The 16,259-nt window shown below is 39.2% G+C and overlaps 2 protein-coding genes across 2 annotated transcripts; both read left to right on the top strand.

Annotated features, from left to right (window-relative positions):
- Positions 1–3,645: 3,645 nt before the first annotated feature.
- On the top strand, positions 3,646–5,569 carry LOC122650486 (putative disease resistance protein RGA3). Its single transcript, XM_043843898.1, has 3 exons — positions 3,646–4,885; positions 5,031–5,362; positions 5,468–5,569. The coding sequence occupies exons 1-3, from the start codon at positions 3,646–3,648 to the stop codon at positions 5,567–5,569; spliced, it is 1,674 nt and encodes a 557-aa protein (XP_043699833.1).
- Positions 5,570–8,308: 2,739 nt separating this feature from the next.
- LOC122650485 (transketolase, chloroplastic-like) lies at positions 8,309–15,723 on the top strand. Its single transcript, XM_043843897.1, has 7 exons — positions 8,309–8,794; positions 10,653–10,743; positions 12,087–12,192; positions 12,447–12,729; positions 13,469–13,617; positions 13,743–13,896; positions 14,716–15,723. Exons 1-7 carry the CDS (start codon positions 8,309–8,311, stop codon positions 15,685–15,687), a joined length of 2,241 nt encoding a protein of 746 aa, XP_043699832.1. The 3' UTR covers positions 15,688–15,723.
- Positions 15,724–16,259: the final 536 nt, after the last annotated feature.

Raw genomic sequence — 16,259 nt, 5'->3', positions numbered from 1 at the left:
CCATGATCTTAAAAGCTAAATATTTTTCCAATTCATCTGTTTTTTATCCAAAACCAGCCCTAAAAAGAGGTTCTTGGTCTTGGAACAACATTGCCAATGTACTCCTCACTCTGAAATCTATGTCTTTCCGCAATGTTGGTGATGGGAAGAACACTTTTTTCTGGACTGATCCCTAAATTAAATCAATCCCAGACTTTTGTTTAATTGATCTTATACAACATTCTCTAGGGGGGATCTGGTTTATAATTACTTTGATCAAAATAGATTTAATTTTGCTTTACTTCCCCTCAGTTTCCCTACTAGTTTTGTTGTTGCCTGCGCTTCTGTGACTTTAACTAATATTACTGATTCTTGGATATGTTCTATCTCTAAGGATGGTAGATTCTCTATTCGAATTGCTACCAAATTTCTTAATTCTTCTTTAAGATCGCCTTTTCATTCTAATTTCTCAAGCTGGAGGTGCTTCCTCTGGAAGTTGCCCATTCATCCTAAATTTAAACACTTTTTTTGGCGTGTTTTACATGCAGGAATACTTGTTAAGGCATCTCTTTCAAATTGGCTCATGACCGATTCTTATTTGTTTTATGTGGATCTTGTTTTGAATGCATATGACATCTCTTCCTTTAATTCATGTGACTGGTCTAAGCATATTTGGGTGGCTGGGCCTTTGGGATTGAGTACAAAATACCTCTCCCATCAATCTTTACTGTAACTTTGTGCTTCTCTCCTGTCTCATAAACTCCGGGATAAGCAACTTTAAATGGTTTTTTTTTTTCTTATTTTTATTATTATTTACTTCTTTATTTGGCAACTCAGGAACAAGGTGGTTCATAATTCCATCAAACCTGATCCCATGGGGTCCTTCCAAATATTAGCAAATGGTTAATGGAATTACATATTCCCCCCCCCCCCCCCCCCATCCCCCATCCCCCATCCCCCATCCCCCACTTTAACCCCTTTTGCTTATTACGATAACTTTTTTTTCTTATTTTTTGGGGGTTTGATGGGAGATTGATTCTTATTGTCCCACAGCTTCTCTCCAGGTAAGTGAGCTTCTGAACCATTTTCAAGAAGTGGGACGAAGGTTGCAATGGTGGTGGAGTAGTGGTTGAAGTGGTGGTGGAGCGATGGTTGAAGAAACAAGAAGAAAGAAGAAGAAGAAATAGTGGTGGGTCCCACTTTTTTATGTTAAAAAAAATAAAAGAATAGAATAGGATTATTTTAATTGAAGGGCAAAATTATCATTTAAATTTTATACTTAACACCGTTCACTTAAAGGTACTAGGTGTATATTTTGAAAACACAGGGGGTCGCATTGTATTTAGTACAAACCTCGGGAGGTGGCAGTGTTAAAAAAACAATGCCCAGAATGGCGATTTACAGAAGAAAAACAAGAACAGAGAAGAACAAGCAACATATAACACCAGAAATTTATGTAGTTCACCCCCAAGATGGAAAGCTACATCCACGGTCGAGCAATAGAATGAATTTCACCTTCTCTGGAAATATTACAAAACCTCTCTTACAGTCCTCTCAGAAATAAGAACATTATATAGAGAAACCCTAACCCGAAGAAGTACAAGAATACCCCTAGACCCAGAAATTGCCAAACCGGATCAAAACATAACGTATATCGGATGCTCGCCATTTTTCGACAATCCGAGATCGTTTTGAGGCCGAAATAACCCTCCAAAAATCTCAACCCTACATTCTGAACCAAAATCAAGCTTCATCAATAACAGCCAGTGTAATTTTCCCTTTCCCTTCAATAACAATAATTCATGCTTCAATAATTTTGCCCGTTCCTCTATCTTTAGTCTTTCCAGCTTGCAAAAGAGAATAGATTACTCACCTTTCATTTCGTTTTTCTTGTGACAGAATTGACCCATTCCACTAACTTTTAAGTCTTTCCAGCTTGCGAAAGAGAATAGATTGTACCATTTTTTTCATTTCGTTTTTCTTGTGATTGAGTTGCCTGTTCCGTTTACCAAAAATAAAAAAAGAGTTGGCTGTTCCACTCCTGGTATCGGATCGGATATTAGTCACTTGTAAAACTGATACAATAGTGATACCGATATTATATTGGCATGGATTGATCGTATCATATAAATTTATCCCAGATTCTTCTTTAAAAATGGATTTTTTAACAACTTCACCCCTTATCCACACTTTGCACCGATATGATATCAATGACTAGCCAAATCAATATGTAACTTCCAATACGATACCGATACCTGAAACCATGGTTCCATTGCCTTTTAAATCTTTCCAACTTGCAAAAGAGAATAAATTTCTCATCCTCCATTTCGATTTTCTTGTGAAAAAAGTTGATTCCTCATTTTTTCATTCTGAATTTCTTGTGACAGAATTGCTCGTTATACTACCTTTTAAGTCTTTCCACCTTTCAATTAAAAGAGAACAGATTACTCATCTTTCATTTCGTTTTCTTGTGACAGAATTGCCGGTTCCACTACCTTTCTAGTCTTTCCAGCTTGCAAAAGAGAATAGATTCCCTTCATCTTTCATTTCGTTTTTCTTGGGACAGAATTGTCTGTTTCACAGGATTCTTATTTTGGATCAGAATCCGAAATTGGATCTAAACCGGTCTGTTAGGAACCAGAATTGACCCACCCAATAGCTTATTGGTCCAATTTCGGATCTACCAATAAGTTATTGATCCCGTTCCTAAGAGCCATTGGAACCAATGGAACCGAAACAAATTCACATCTTAACCTTTTATATTATATAATTCTTAAGATTCAAGGTCTTGAAAGGTAAGTTCAAACCCTTTATTTTTTTTTTTTTTATAGTTTTTCAATTTTAGTTGGTACCACTTGTCTCATATACTATTTTACCAAAGATTTGATTGTAAATTTAAAAGTTTATTTGCGAATGCTAACTTAATAACATACCTTAAAATAATCCTAATTTATGAGGGTGATGGTGTTCCTACTTATTAATTAATACTAAAAAAGAGATAATATAGACTAGTACTACGATTTGAGGGGAAAAAAACGTACCATATCTCATGTGATTGAAATTAGTGATTTATTATAATATTATTAGATACAACAACATGTGTTAGGGAATTATTATTTTTGTTTTTAAATTTTGGATTGTTTGGAACCGTTTAGATAGCGGAACTGGCCCACCTATTAGTTAATGGTCTTGGATTTCTAGTTTGGAATTGATTAGCTTATTGGTACGATTATGGTTATACTCCTTAGGCTGAAACTGTTAAGAACCAAACCACTTGACATCCCTAGCTTTAAGAGTTGAATCCAAAACTCCAGATCGTACAAGGACAGTTGTTCTTGCTTTTCATGGACCTACCACTCGCTTTTGGCTATATATGGACGCGTACAATTATTATTATTATTATCCTATATATATTGACTTGAAGTCTACCACACGCTCCACCTATCAATTTGGATCCTTTAAAGCCGAGCTGCCCAATAGGACTGTGTTGCCTAGACACGGTGAGGCACGCAATGACCTCCACAATTTGGATCCTCCACCTATAGATATAGATGCAAGTTTTCCACATCTCTGAGAAATTAAAAAAGTATTCCATTTCCAACTTCAGCAATCAATCCCATCCAGGCTTGGCTCCCTCCAGCTGCTGTTCTTTGCTAAGAAGAAAACATGGCTGCTGCTGGATCAATTCTTGTCTTCAGAGCAGAGGAAATCTTGATGACTTTGATCTCTGTTGCTACCCAAGAAATCAGTCAAGCATGGGGTGTCAAGGGAGAGTTGAAAAAGCTCCAGAATACCTTGAACACCATCCAGAGTCTACTGCACGATGCTGAGAATCAACAAGTGGAGAAAGAGGCAGTTAAAAGGTGGCTGAGGAGGCTCAAAAGTGTTGCTTATGATGCAGATGATTTGCTGGATGAGTTCAAATATGAATCTTTAAGACATAAAATGGAGATCCAGAACAGAATGACACTGAAGGGACAGGTACGATACTTCTTCTCACACACCAACCCATTTGCGTTTCGTCTAAAGATTGCCCATAAGCTTAAGGACATCAATGAAGTGTTGGATGGAATCAGAAACGATGCAATTGGGTTTAACCTCAAAGTGGAGTCATCATCAGCTGATTCCACATCCATGATGAACAATAAAGACCGGCAAACCTTCTCTCTTATAGACGATAAGGAAGTATTTGGAAGGAACGGTGAGCAATCAAAACTAGTGGGTATGCTTGTCAAAACCACTAGTAGCATTAAGAGTGATGATCAAATCATTTCGGTCTTCCCAATTGTAGGAATGGGGGGACTTGGGAAGACCACTCTTGCTCAGTTGGTGTATAAAGATTCATTGACTGTGAAGCATTTTGATTTAAGAATGTGGGTATGTGTGTCGGAACCATTTGAAGTCCACAGACTTCTAAAAGAAATCACAGAAACAGCTGGTGGAGGTGAATGTAATGCATCAAACTTGAATTTAATAGCAACTAGCCTCCAAGAGCGGTTGAAGGGTAAACGGTTCTTGCTTGTACTGGATGATGTTTGGAGTGAAGACCATTTTGTTGAAAAATGGGATACCTTGATAGTACCCTTAAAATCTGGCAGTGTAGGAAGCAAAGTTATTGTGACTACACGCAGTCATGAAGTTGCAAAGATGATGACCCCTAATTACATTCATCCCTTGGGAACGTTATCAGAACAAGAGTGTTGGTCTTTGTTCAGTCGAAGAGCATTTAGTCAAGGAGGGCCACAAGAAACTCCGAACTTGGTGGAAATTGGAAGGAGAATCATAAATAAATGTGGAGGAGTTCCCTTAGCAGTGAAGGTCTTAGGAAGCCTAATGCACTTCAAAACAGAGGAACGTGAGTGGTTGTCTATGGAGCGTGAATTTTTGAATTTACTACAAGATAGAAGTACAGGAATAATACCCATAATAAAGTTGAGTTATGATCATTTTCCATCACAGGTGAAACGTTGTTTTGCGTATTGTTCAATATTCCCCAAAGAGTTTTATTTTAATAAAACAAAATATCTTATCTTGGAATTCTTTCTTCCAAGATGTGGAGAAGAACAAATACGGAGATACAGAGAGATGCAAGATGCATGATCTTGTACATGATCTTGCGCAAGTTGTTGGAAAGCTTGATTATTCCACTGTGGAGTTCAATAATGTGGAACAGATTTCTGATGAAGCTCGTGGTTTGTTGCTCTTTTCCGATTGTTTTGAAAGATTAATTGAAATTCCAAAAGCCTTGGAGAAGGCAAAGAAATTGCGGACGTTATTAATATCTCTTCCATCAATACCAGCAAGCTTGGTCTCAAATATTGAAATGTTGATGAAGTTCCAGAGCTTGCGTGTGGTGGACGTAAGAAACTGGAAGATGAAGAAGGTGTCTCCTTCAATAAGACTATTGATACATTGAAGGTATCTTGATCTGTCTGGGAATCCAGTTGAAGTGTTGCCTGATTGTATCACTAGCCTCCACAATTTACAGATGTTGAAACTCAACTATTGCTCTGATCTTCGAGAGCTTCCCAAGGAAATGAGAAAGATGGTTAACCTGAGACATTTTGAAATGGTCATCTGCAATGCCTAATTTGGTTGAATGGTTGGAAGTACTTGAGTTGCCTAATTCCTCCTTTCCCTGCCTTGAGAAGTTGGAGGTCCAGTCATGCCCTAAGCTGGAAATCATGCCAAGTCAATTCCCTTTCCTTAAAAGATTGGAATTTATTAGAAATACAAATGAGATGGCACTAAAGTCATTGTCAAGCAATCTTGACTCTCTCAAATATCTTTGGTTTTTTTACATTAACTTATTTCTCTGTTCTGTTTTTGATTTTATTGTATTAAAATGGAAAGAGAAATCTCTCTCTTTCTCTCTGTGGATAAAGATAAGGTAGCATATATATCTTCTATAAGGGGAGGTCATAGACCAGAATCTACAACAAACCATCTATCTGTAGATCCCTTGATATCTTGCTGTTGGATTAGAATCTCTATATTCCTCATTCTGTGCAGATCGAAAATTATTAAAAAGACTTTGATTTTGGTTTGTAGGATGGTAAAATTTGATCAAACCCTGGTTACGTAATGAACTAGATGATAACAGTCATGCATCTGTCCAAATATTAACTGCTAATCCATTCCCAATTTTTCCAACAAAATGAATTTATTAAGGTCAAGTAGAATGACGACGTGAATGCTATTCCACACCCAAGAGCCTCGAGGAAACTAGGGAAGTAGATGCATTCAATAGTGATCTGGATCAAATAGTTCATTTGCTAGGGTTAAGTAAAAATCCCTAGCATAATGTATTAATTAGCTGATTTAGTAAAATGAGTAAATTGGTGTAAGATATTTAGTTAACTAGTATAAAACCATTAATATAATTATTTAATTAATGTAAAATAACTTATACAAGTATTATAATTAATTAAATATCTAATAATTAGCATGTTTAATTAATTAATTAATTAGTGTCATAATCAATAAAAAAAAATCTCATAGCAATTAGATTAATTAGGACATTATAATGTACTTAATGAATCAATTAGTTTTAATGATAGATTAAGTGCAATTAGTTTAATTAGATTTCAATAATGTGTTTATTTAATAATTTAGCATAGTGTAATCAGTTAACTAGTAACATAACGTAATGTAATTTAGCATAGTGTAATCAGTTAATTAGTAACATAGCACAGTTAATGTAATGTAGCTTAACGTAAATAAAGATGCATGCTTACTGTAACTTACCTGCTTTTAATAGCTAGTAGCGTATCATAGGATCAGTAAATATAGGATTAGTTGTTAGGATTTTGTAAGAACACGTGGTCTAGGATGACCGGTTTCGGCCAGGAGGATTGGGTGCCTAATTCCTTCACAGACATGTCCGTAAAATGATGCTTACCCAGCCTCTGGGCAGACCAAAGTACCAAACCATGAAATAGAGTTACTCACTCTCCTTGAGAGTGGAGAGAAATTTTTTGGGTCCTAAATCCTGAATCTAGGTGGTGACTCACAACCTTACCTCTTTTCTGACATAGAGAGGATGATTTGGAATGGAAACACCCCATACCATTTGATTGGTCCCAATGCATACCTACGTTCACATAATCATACCCGTGAGTCGTTTCGTGCTTTGCTCCACCTAGGGGTGTCAACCGGTTGGACCTCACAATTTTTGCAGGCTGCTCCGTGTCCTACCATTTAAGTATTTGGTCTGGGCCTGGGTGGGTTCAGTTGGGCTCGGTCGGTCCTGGCTATAATCGGATCTTAACCGGGTTGTGGGCCTGTTTAACTCTAAATGGGCTCTAAACGGTGCAACTTGAGTGTCGATTGTTTTGTTGAAATTCCAATTTTTCTACTTTTATATTATTCTGCTATTACAAGTTTTACTGGCCACTCCGACTAGAAGGTGGAAAACAGAATAAAGGTCCATAATTGGTCGGGCCTTAACCAGGCTTTAACTGGGCGGGCAAGGTAGGGCTTCGAATCGGTTGGTCCGATCAGACGCCCAACGGGCTAGGAATCCACATTGAGACCATCCGATAATTGAACAAGTCAGGCTTCAGCCGGGCGGGAACTGACAAAAATCAGCTAGAAACTGACAAAAATCAATGGGAATCGGTGTGAATCGTCCGTTTAATGCCAATTCCGATACAGATCAACTGATTCAACCAACCCAATTCCGATTTGTGAAACCATGAATCAGATGGATGTGTGTGTGGTCTTGTAGAATTATGCTCAGTTACGTTTGGCTTTCCATGGTTGGCATTTGGCAAGAGAACGCGATCTTGTGACGAAGGATCACATAGTGGAATGAAGCCCAACTGAAACGGGTTAGATCCACATTTGCATGGGTTGAATTGACCCAAAATTTGATCGCTATCGTCTGTTAAAAAAAAATCCGACCGACACAGATCGCATCAACTATCTGATTGGACGGTTGGATTTCTCTCTCCCTCTCTCACATAGGCACGTCAACATGAGAACATGACTCGCCATACCTTTTTCGTCTTCATCGACTGCTATAGTTGACGGTTCGATCAACATCACGCTAAAAACAAGCTCTCTAGCCGTAAGATTGGCATCAGAGTAGATACAAGTAGGACCCATTGAATAAATCAAAATCGGTTTGCAGGAGTCAAAAAGTCAAGATATTGAGAACGAATGCCACGCATCCTTCTACATGCTCAGTAACCTTCTGTGCCTCAACACGTATACAACCATTCAAAATAATAATAAATCAATTAAGAAGATTACGAGCCTAAAAATAGTCTTCAAAAGCTACCACATCCCTTCCCCTTTTGCTTGAGACAATCGAAAACTCTCTCTAATGGCCATCTCTTCCCTCCTCCTTCGATCCTCACCATCTTTCCTCCCTGCCAAACTCACCGACCACCGTAACAATTTCTCCGGCCACTTCAGCACAATCTCCTGCAGCATCAAAACAAACCCAGATCGTAAGAATACCGTTACCCATCTCTTCAAAGGCTATAAAGAATCCTGGAGAGAAGAGCTTAAAAGAGCATACCAATCTGATCATGAAGTGGATGATGGGGCGTTTCAGGAAATGGTGGACCGGAGATGTGTGGACAACGTTCGAATGTTGATCGTAGATGCGGTGCAGCAGGCCAAGGCAGGACACCCAGGGATGGCATTGGGAATGGCTGAAGTGGGGTATCATCTGTACCGGCATGCTATGAGGTATAACTCAGGAAACCCTAATTGGTTTAACAGAGACAGGTTCGTTTTGAGCGCAGGACACGGGTGTCTGCTTCAGTATGTTTGTCTTCATCTTGCTGGTTTCTCATCGATTCAGGTAAAGCGATTCATTCCATCTCTTGTTAGCGATTTCGTTTTTGACACTTGGAGCTTTGACATTAATGATATAGGGCCAGGTGTTTATCCTTTCAATTTGGATCCTCTATTGCTAGCTGCCCGGTAGGACCATGTTGCTAAGACATGGTGAGACATGCAATGACCATCTTACCTTCACTCGGGCAAGGCGATCGGACAGAGGTAAGGCAATCATTGTGGGCCTCACCGTGTCTTGATAGTACGGTCCTACTGGACAGCTCAACAGTAGAGGATCTGAATCCAGGCTCGACTTGATTCTTAGACTCTTGTTTAATTTCTTTATTAAGTTCATGTGTGGTTGTGACCCAATGGGACCAACTTTCAATCACGGTTCACGTTTAAGAAAGATATTTTTTTTTTGTCGGTGCTTTCAATTACGGTTCACGTCTAGGTATGATATTTTTGGTCGGTGTTCTTTATGGGGGAATGTGGCCTTATGCGTATGGAGTTAATGAGAGCCCACGTTGACATTATGGGGGTGGAATTTCTGTCTTTCATGAGGTGGGGCAGTTATTTCTATCTTTCTTCCAAAACACAAAAAATAAAAATAGATAAGGATGATTGAAGGAAGTTTTTCTTCACCACCACTACCATGCGATGAAGGTTAACCACAGCATAGTAGGATTCATAAACTCTTATAGGGTTTTAGTTTCGTTCCCAAGATACCTTCTCGAGACCCTTCCGTGTGCATTTGAAACCCCATGATAGAATGGATTGCATGCATCATGGCTAAAGAAAATCTCAGAATTCGATGATTTGATTATATTCTTAATGGAGAAAGTTTTCCTTTGGATGCAAGAAAACTACATCCATCTAGGGTCATAAGTGTCTACTTCCTATTGTACATAGACAATAATATATTGTTTCTTGATGCCCTTTGCCTACAATCTGAATAAAAAGTTTATCAGATTAATCACATATTAGGCATCTCAATCATATAACCCACCATTTATAGGATTTTTTTTTTCTTAGTACGGGAATTTACAATGGATTTACGTTTTATATTTCCTTCCCCAAGACAATATTAATTCGATTTGCTTTTGGGTCTTGTTGGAATAATCATTCTTAGAAATGGATTCTCTTGGTTAAGATCACAAGCCTCAAAAGTTGGTCTGAGACCAATTTAGTGGTGAGGGCCTGAGGCGCATGGTTAACTAACCTATTATCAAACCTCAATGCTAGCATATATAGTTCTCAACCTATTATATATCAAACCTCAATGCTAGCATATATAGTTCCCATCTAAATAACTCCGAAGGAAAATAAAAAAAAGAACAAAGGACTGAGTTTCCCTTCACCAACGGTGAGTGGGATCCCCTTACTTGAAGGGCGGGACAGGGCAAGAAAGGGTATCGAAAGAGTATTTTAGAACATACTAAAATCCTAGGAGGGATTTGTGAATCCTAGGATGATGGGTGAACCGTCCTCTATGGGTGGAGGAAAACTTAGTCCATGAACAAAAATGTTTTTTTTTTTTAACCCCGAATATTATCTGGGACTCGGGGGAGGCCCTTAGAACTTTATTAATGAAAGTGGAAATAAAACGCAATTACAGGATGGGGACATAGCTGCCTTACCCCAACCTACAGAAACAAATTCTCTCAGGTCTCATCCCCTCAAACAAGAACAAAAATGTTAATCTTTAGTGGGGCTCTAGATTTTTTTTTTTTGGGTTAACTTTTAAGGAGATTATTTCCAAGTAATTCTCATATTTTCTGCTATCAAGTTCGCGAGTTATCTTTATTGGTTGTAAATTTCTAAATGTTCTTTAATTTTCTCTTTCAGTTTAATTACTTATCTAAACACTAATTTGCATCCAGATTGAAGACTTGCAACGGTTGTGCAAACTAGGGAGTCGAACCCCTGGCCACCCCGAGAATGTGGTGACAGAGGGTATTGAAGTCACAACCGGTACAAAACTTCTTCAATATTATCCATTGATTAGATTGTAGCTAGAAAGAATTTATCACTTTGTTCTGTGGCATTGCTGGTTTTTTAGGGATGTCAAACCCTAACCCGAACCTGTGAAACCAGATCAAACCGACCAAAAAAGTTCATTTTGAATGAACCAAATCCTTATTGGTTGGGTTTTGGATTGAGGTCTTGTGGAACCAGTTGAAAATCAGACTGCACCAAACTCTACAGAACATGGAAAACTGGATCAAAATTGAACCCAATCCGATACCAACCGAAATCATAAAAAAACACATGTTTTTTTCCCCCCTCTCATAATTATGTATATATATACATAGTAAATAGAACTTAAACCTGATGAAACCTAATATCAAACTAATAAGAGAAACTGATAAGAAACCTAATATAAACCAGATTGAAACTGAAGCCGAACATTCCCTTGTTGGTTTGGTTTCAGATTCATTCATTCTCACAACGAAACCAATTCAGCTGACTGAAATCAGACCGTACCGACCGATTGACTCCCCTAGTTTTGTGATAGCAATGGGGATTAGTGATCCTGCGACAAGATGATCATATTTACCTTTTACTCTGTCGCACTATGACAGAATTCGCATGGTGGTATAGATCTGCTGCACGGTGTACATTGCTATTGGTAGACCGTTCCTATCTATTTGATCCATGATGGTTCAAGTAAGCATAAACAGGCAATGGAATCGGTCTCCATGGATTTTGATTCTGATTCAGTCCAAATCAGCTAGAATTGATCTGAACCCTAAAAATCAAGCGCGAATTGACTATTTAGAATAGACCAGAGTGGAATTGGAATCGGCCAATTCTGATTCAATTCGACTAGAATCTTATCTGATTCCAAATCCTCAAACCATGATTTGTTCGACCTTCCTCTCTTTTATATGCCATTTCTCAGGCATTCCTATTGCATATAGTATTGGAAAATGGAAAAATTTTGTTTTTTTTAGTGGCGCATTAGCATCCTCTCTCTCTCATCTCAACACATAAAATTACCTTTTTGCCCTTTATGGTTAAAACTATTTCGGCGGTCCTCATTGTTGCCCTCCCTATGCCTCTTGCATAGAGAACCCTCACCCATATAATATATATGGGAAAATGTACTTTGCATACTGCACCTAGACACATGAGGGTGGGTGAAATGACCGCCCCATCCCCATGAATGATCGACATGGCCGCTGCGTCCCGACTCCCGCCCCATGTGTCTAGGTGTAGCCTACGCCCCTGTATGCTCCCGGGCAGAGAACATCGCCCCTATAGTTCTGCGTTACATATTAATAAGTTGATTGGACCATGGATTCTTATAACAGGACCATTGGGACAAGGTGTTGCCAATGCAGTAGGTCTTGCTCTTGCAGAAGCTCACCTAGCTGCACGATTCAATAAACCCGATGCTGTCATTGTGGATCACTATACGTAAGTCTGAATTGGTCATTAATGGAGACAACTAATTTTTTATGGGAGAATGTTCTCTGTGCTGCAGCGCAGGTTGCGCTCAGGCACATGGGCAGCTTGTGTAGGGGGACAGGGTGGTCATTATGCCCACCCCCATGTGCCTGGGTGCAGCCTGCGCTGTGGCACAAAGAACAACGTCCCTTTTTTTATTTTTTTTTATTTTTATCTACAAGACTATAAATTAATAGACTAATTGATTATTTCAATATTGGCAGATATTGCATCATGGGTGATGGGTGTTCCATGGAAGGAATATCAAATGAAGCTGCTTCTTTGGCAGCTCATTGGAAGCTCAACAAACTCATATTGATATATGATGACAACCACAACACAATCGATGGAGATACAAGTCTTGCAATTTCTGAAGATATTTCCTCTCGATTCAAGGCTCTTGGTTGGAACACTATCTCAGTGGATGACATTCACAACAATGTGGGATCCTTTAAGAATGCACTTCTCTCTGCTTCAACTGAAACTGATAGACCAACTTTCATCAAGGTTTGTAAGATTGTAGATTCTCTTACCAAGGTGAGTGGCCCCAAGGGGGTAGCGGAGTTGGCATGGCTACTGGTCTAAATCGACAGGTGACCTGTGTTCCAACTCCTCTTACTTGCTTGCGGCCACTCACCTTGGATTTAATTGGCTTTCCACTTTAATCTTTGAGGCCCCGTTTATTTGTTTAGAGGAGAAGGTGGGGTGGGATTATTGGGAAGATGGGACCTACATGTTGGTGGAGTTTTGTTGGGATAGAAATGTTAAGGTAAAGTTGAGGTGAAGTTACTTTTCCCATGAAGAGTAACCAAAGACTTTAGATAGCAAAGAAGTGGGATTATGAAGTGCCACATCAGCAAATAAAGCGATTAATGATATCCCCTGAGCTTTTATAAGTTCACTACCTCTGCCAAATGCCTTGTCAGAGTGGGGGTAAGGCCGTCATTGCACGCAGCATCGTGTCTGGGCAGCATGGTCCTGCTGGGCAACTCGACAGTAGAGGATCTGGATCCAATAAGGTTGGGGTGGGATTTGAAGTGCTACATCAGCATTTTCCCACCCCTTCTAAGTCCCCTCAACAAACGGAGCCTGAGGAGTGATCTGGTCCTGTGACTGTGTGGCTCGCATGGACCTGGGAGAATAGTCAGACCGAAGGCTTGGATACCCTCGTTAGCCAAAAAAAAATTAAATAAAAAATAAAAATAGACTCTTTCTCTCATGAACTTACTTGAATTCTTCTAGCCAGGTGAAGACTTTGATTGGGAAATTATCTAAAAAGGAAGGGACATCAAAAGCTCATCATGGTACATTTGATGATGATGATGTGAAAGAAATGAGAAAGAAAGTTAACTGGGAAGATCGAGAACCATTCCATGTTGTTCCAATGGTTTATAAGTAAGGATTACTTGAGATAATTTTGTACAGCTTCACATTTAAGAAAGAAAAATTGGTGAATTTCCATTTGAAAAAATTGAGTAGCTTTGTACTTAAGAAGGAAATGCTGCTTTAAATATTTTCAGGGAAATGCAGATCACAAGACAATATGGAGAGAAGTTAGAGAAGGATTGGTACTCTGCTTTAGATTTCTATCAAACCAAATATCCTCAAGAAGCGGCAGAATTCAAAACCCTCCTTAATGGTGGCCTGCTTCCAGGCTGGGAAAATGCATTACCGGTAATTGATTCTTTCATTACTTATATTAATGAAATTAGTAAAATCACAACACTTGTTGCACACTTAAACTTTAAAGACTTAAGAGTTGAGACGAGGGTTTTAAAAATTGGATCATTCCGGCCAATCCTGATCCCCGTCGATCTGGCTTGCGTCGATTCTATACAGGAAAACCCTAGGTGCCTGGAATATATATCGATACTGATTTGATCTGGATCCTGATTCTGGATTTTTAAACCCTAGTATCACTGCACCATAACTGAAATTTTGCTTAATGGTGTCTTAAATGTTGTGCTTCACACTAACATGACCTTGTTGTTATTGATGAAGTCTGGTCTCAGTTTAATCGGAAAATTATCTCCTCCAGTTCCTCGCCCGGCCCAGTTCACTAGTCCCACTAATAAGGGGGTGGACCCCATCCGGGCAGGGAACTGGAGAGGCAAAGATCCCAGTTTAATCCAGGAAGTACTGTTGATTCTTCCACAATATCCATGACCCAAATTTTTTGTAAGTCATTAATGTTAGGTAGTTTCGTACTTTTGAGGATTAGGATTTCTCTATATTGTAACACGTCAAAACCGTATATATAGGGTTGATCTCGTAAGGAGGTGTGAGTGTTAGGGTTTTGTAATTTCTTCATGAATAGTAGAAGTTCTGGTTTATCGCTTGGCCGTGGATATAGCCCATTTTGGGTGAACCATGTGACTCATTGTGTTTTTTGTGTGTAATTTTTTTTTTTCGTTTTTCTTTTGCTGATCATTGTTCTGCTGCGTTGTTAATTCTTAACACTGATTTTAACATGATCTATGATTGTCGAAACAGGAGTGGTCTCAATCTGATCCTGTGGATGCCACTAGGGGTTACTCAGAGAAGTGTCTAAACCAGCTAGCTAAAGTTCTTCCAGGATTGATTGGAGGTAGTGCAGATCTTGCAAGCTCAAACAAAGCTTATCTTCATGACTATGAAGATTTCATGAAGCCTAATTCTCCATGGGGACGCAACATCCGCTATGGAGTTCGTGAACATGCAATGGCTGGTATTTCAAATGGTATTGCTCTTCATAAGAGTGGATTAATCCCCTTCGCTGCTACCTTCCTTATCTTCTCCGATTACATGAAAAATTCGATCAGATTGTCTGCTCTAAGCCGCGCCGGAGTCATTTACATCATGACTCATGACTCAATTGGTTTAGGGGAAGATGGGCCAACCCATCAGCCTGTGGAACAACTTGCAGGTCTTCGTGCTATTCCCCGGCTACTACTCTTCCGACCAGCTGACGGGAATGAGACAGCAGGTGCCTATAAAATGGCTGTTTCTAACAGAGATACGCCAAGTCTTATCGCCTTATCAAGGCAAAAATTGGCGGCGAACTTGGAAGGAACGTCGGCGAATGCAGTTGAGAAAGGTGGATATATAGTAAGTGACAATTCTGAGGAAAATTTGCCTGAAATCATACTAATTGGTACAGGTTCTGAATTGTGTCTTTGTGAGGGAAGTGCAGAGAGGTTAAGGAAAGAAGGGAGAAGAGTGAGAGTTGTCTCATTAGTATGTTGGAGACTTTTTGATCGTCAGCCAAGGGAGTATAAAGAGTCAGTCTTGCCTTCAAGGGTAACTAAGCGTGTAAGTGTAGAGGCAGGGTCACCCCAAGGGTGGAGGCAATATGTGGGAGCAGAAGGTGTAGTGATTGGGATAGAGGATTTTGGGGCTAGTGGTGCTTATTTGGATACATTTAAGAAGTTTGGGTTTACTGAAGAGAATATAACAAGGATGGCACAGTCACTGTTGTATAATTAAGCTTAGGGATGGAATTTTCTGGCCAGAAAATAAAAAGCTTGGTTTTCTATGACCTTAGTACATTGCTCAAATAAGAAAGTACACTGGATGAGTTGAACAAGATTTGAGCTTTAAAAGCAATTTGTACATTAATTTCTATGTGTTTAAGTGTGTGTGTTTATTGATTTTTTTTTGCTCTTTCTTAAGCCTGCACAATATGGAAAAGGATTTTGTCCAGGAGCTGGTGCGTCCAGTCCAGCCCCGCTAAACGATAGCAAAAACAGGGATGGGGTGGTCATTTCATAGGTGGGTTCTACCTGGGCTTCACATATGAAATGACCACACCCTGTTTTTGGGATGGTTTCCGAGCGCTGGATCGTTCAGCTCCCGCCACTGGATAGGAGCCATATGATGTCCGCACAATACATGTGTACTGGCGTATTCTGTAGAGGTAAGACAGTAACTGGAAATAATAAGAACAAAAAGACAGAGTGAATCAAAAAGAAATTCTTTTTTGGATTCTTTTTATAGGTTTATTTGGACCTTTTTTTTTTTTTTTTTTTTTTTTTTTTTTGTGTGGATTTGGTAGTGTG

This window comes from Telopea speciosissima, chromosome 2 (assembly GCF_018873765.1).
Source record: "Telopea speciosissima isolate NSW1024214 ecotype Mountain lineage chromosome 2, Tspe_v1, whole genome shotgun sequence".
Taxonomy (NCBI): Eukaryota; Viridiplantae; Streptophyta; class Magnoliopsida; order Proteales; family Proteaceae; genus Telopea; species Telopea speciosissima.
This window is presented reverse-complemented; position numbering and strand designations above follow the sequence as displayed.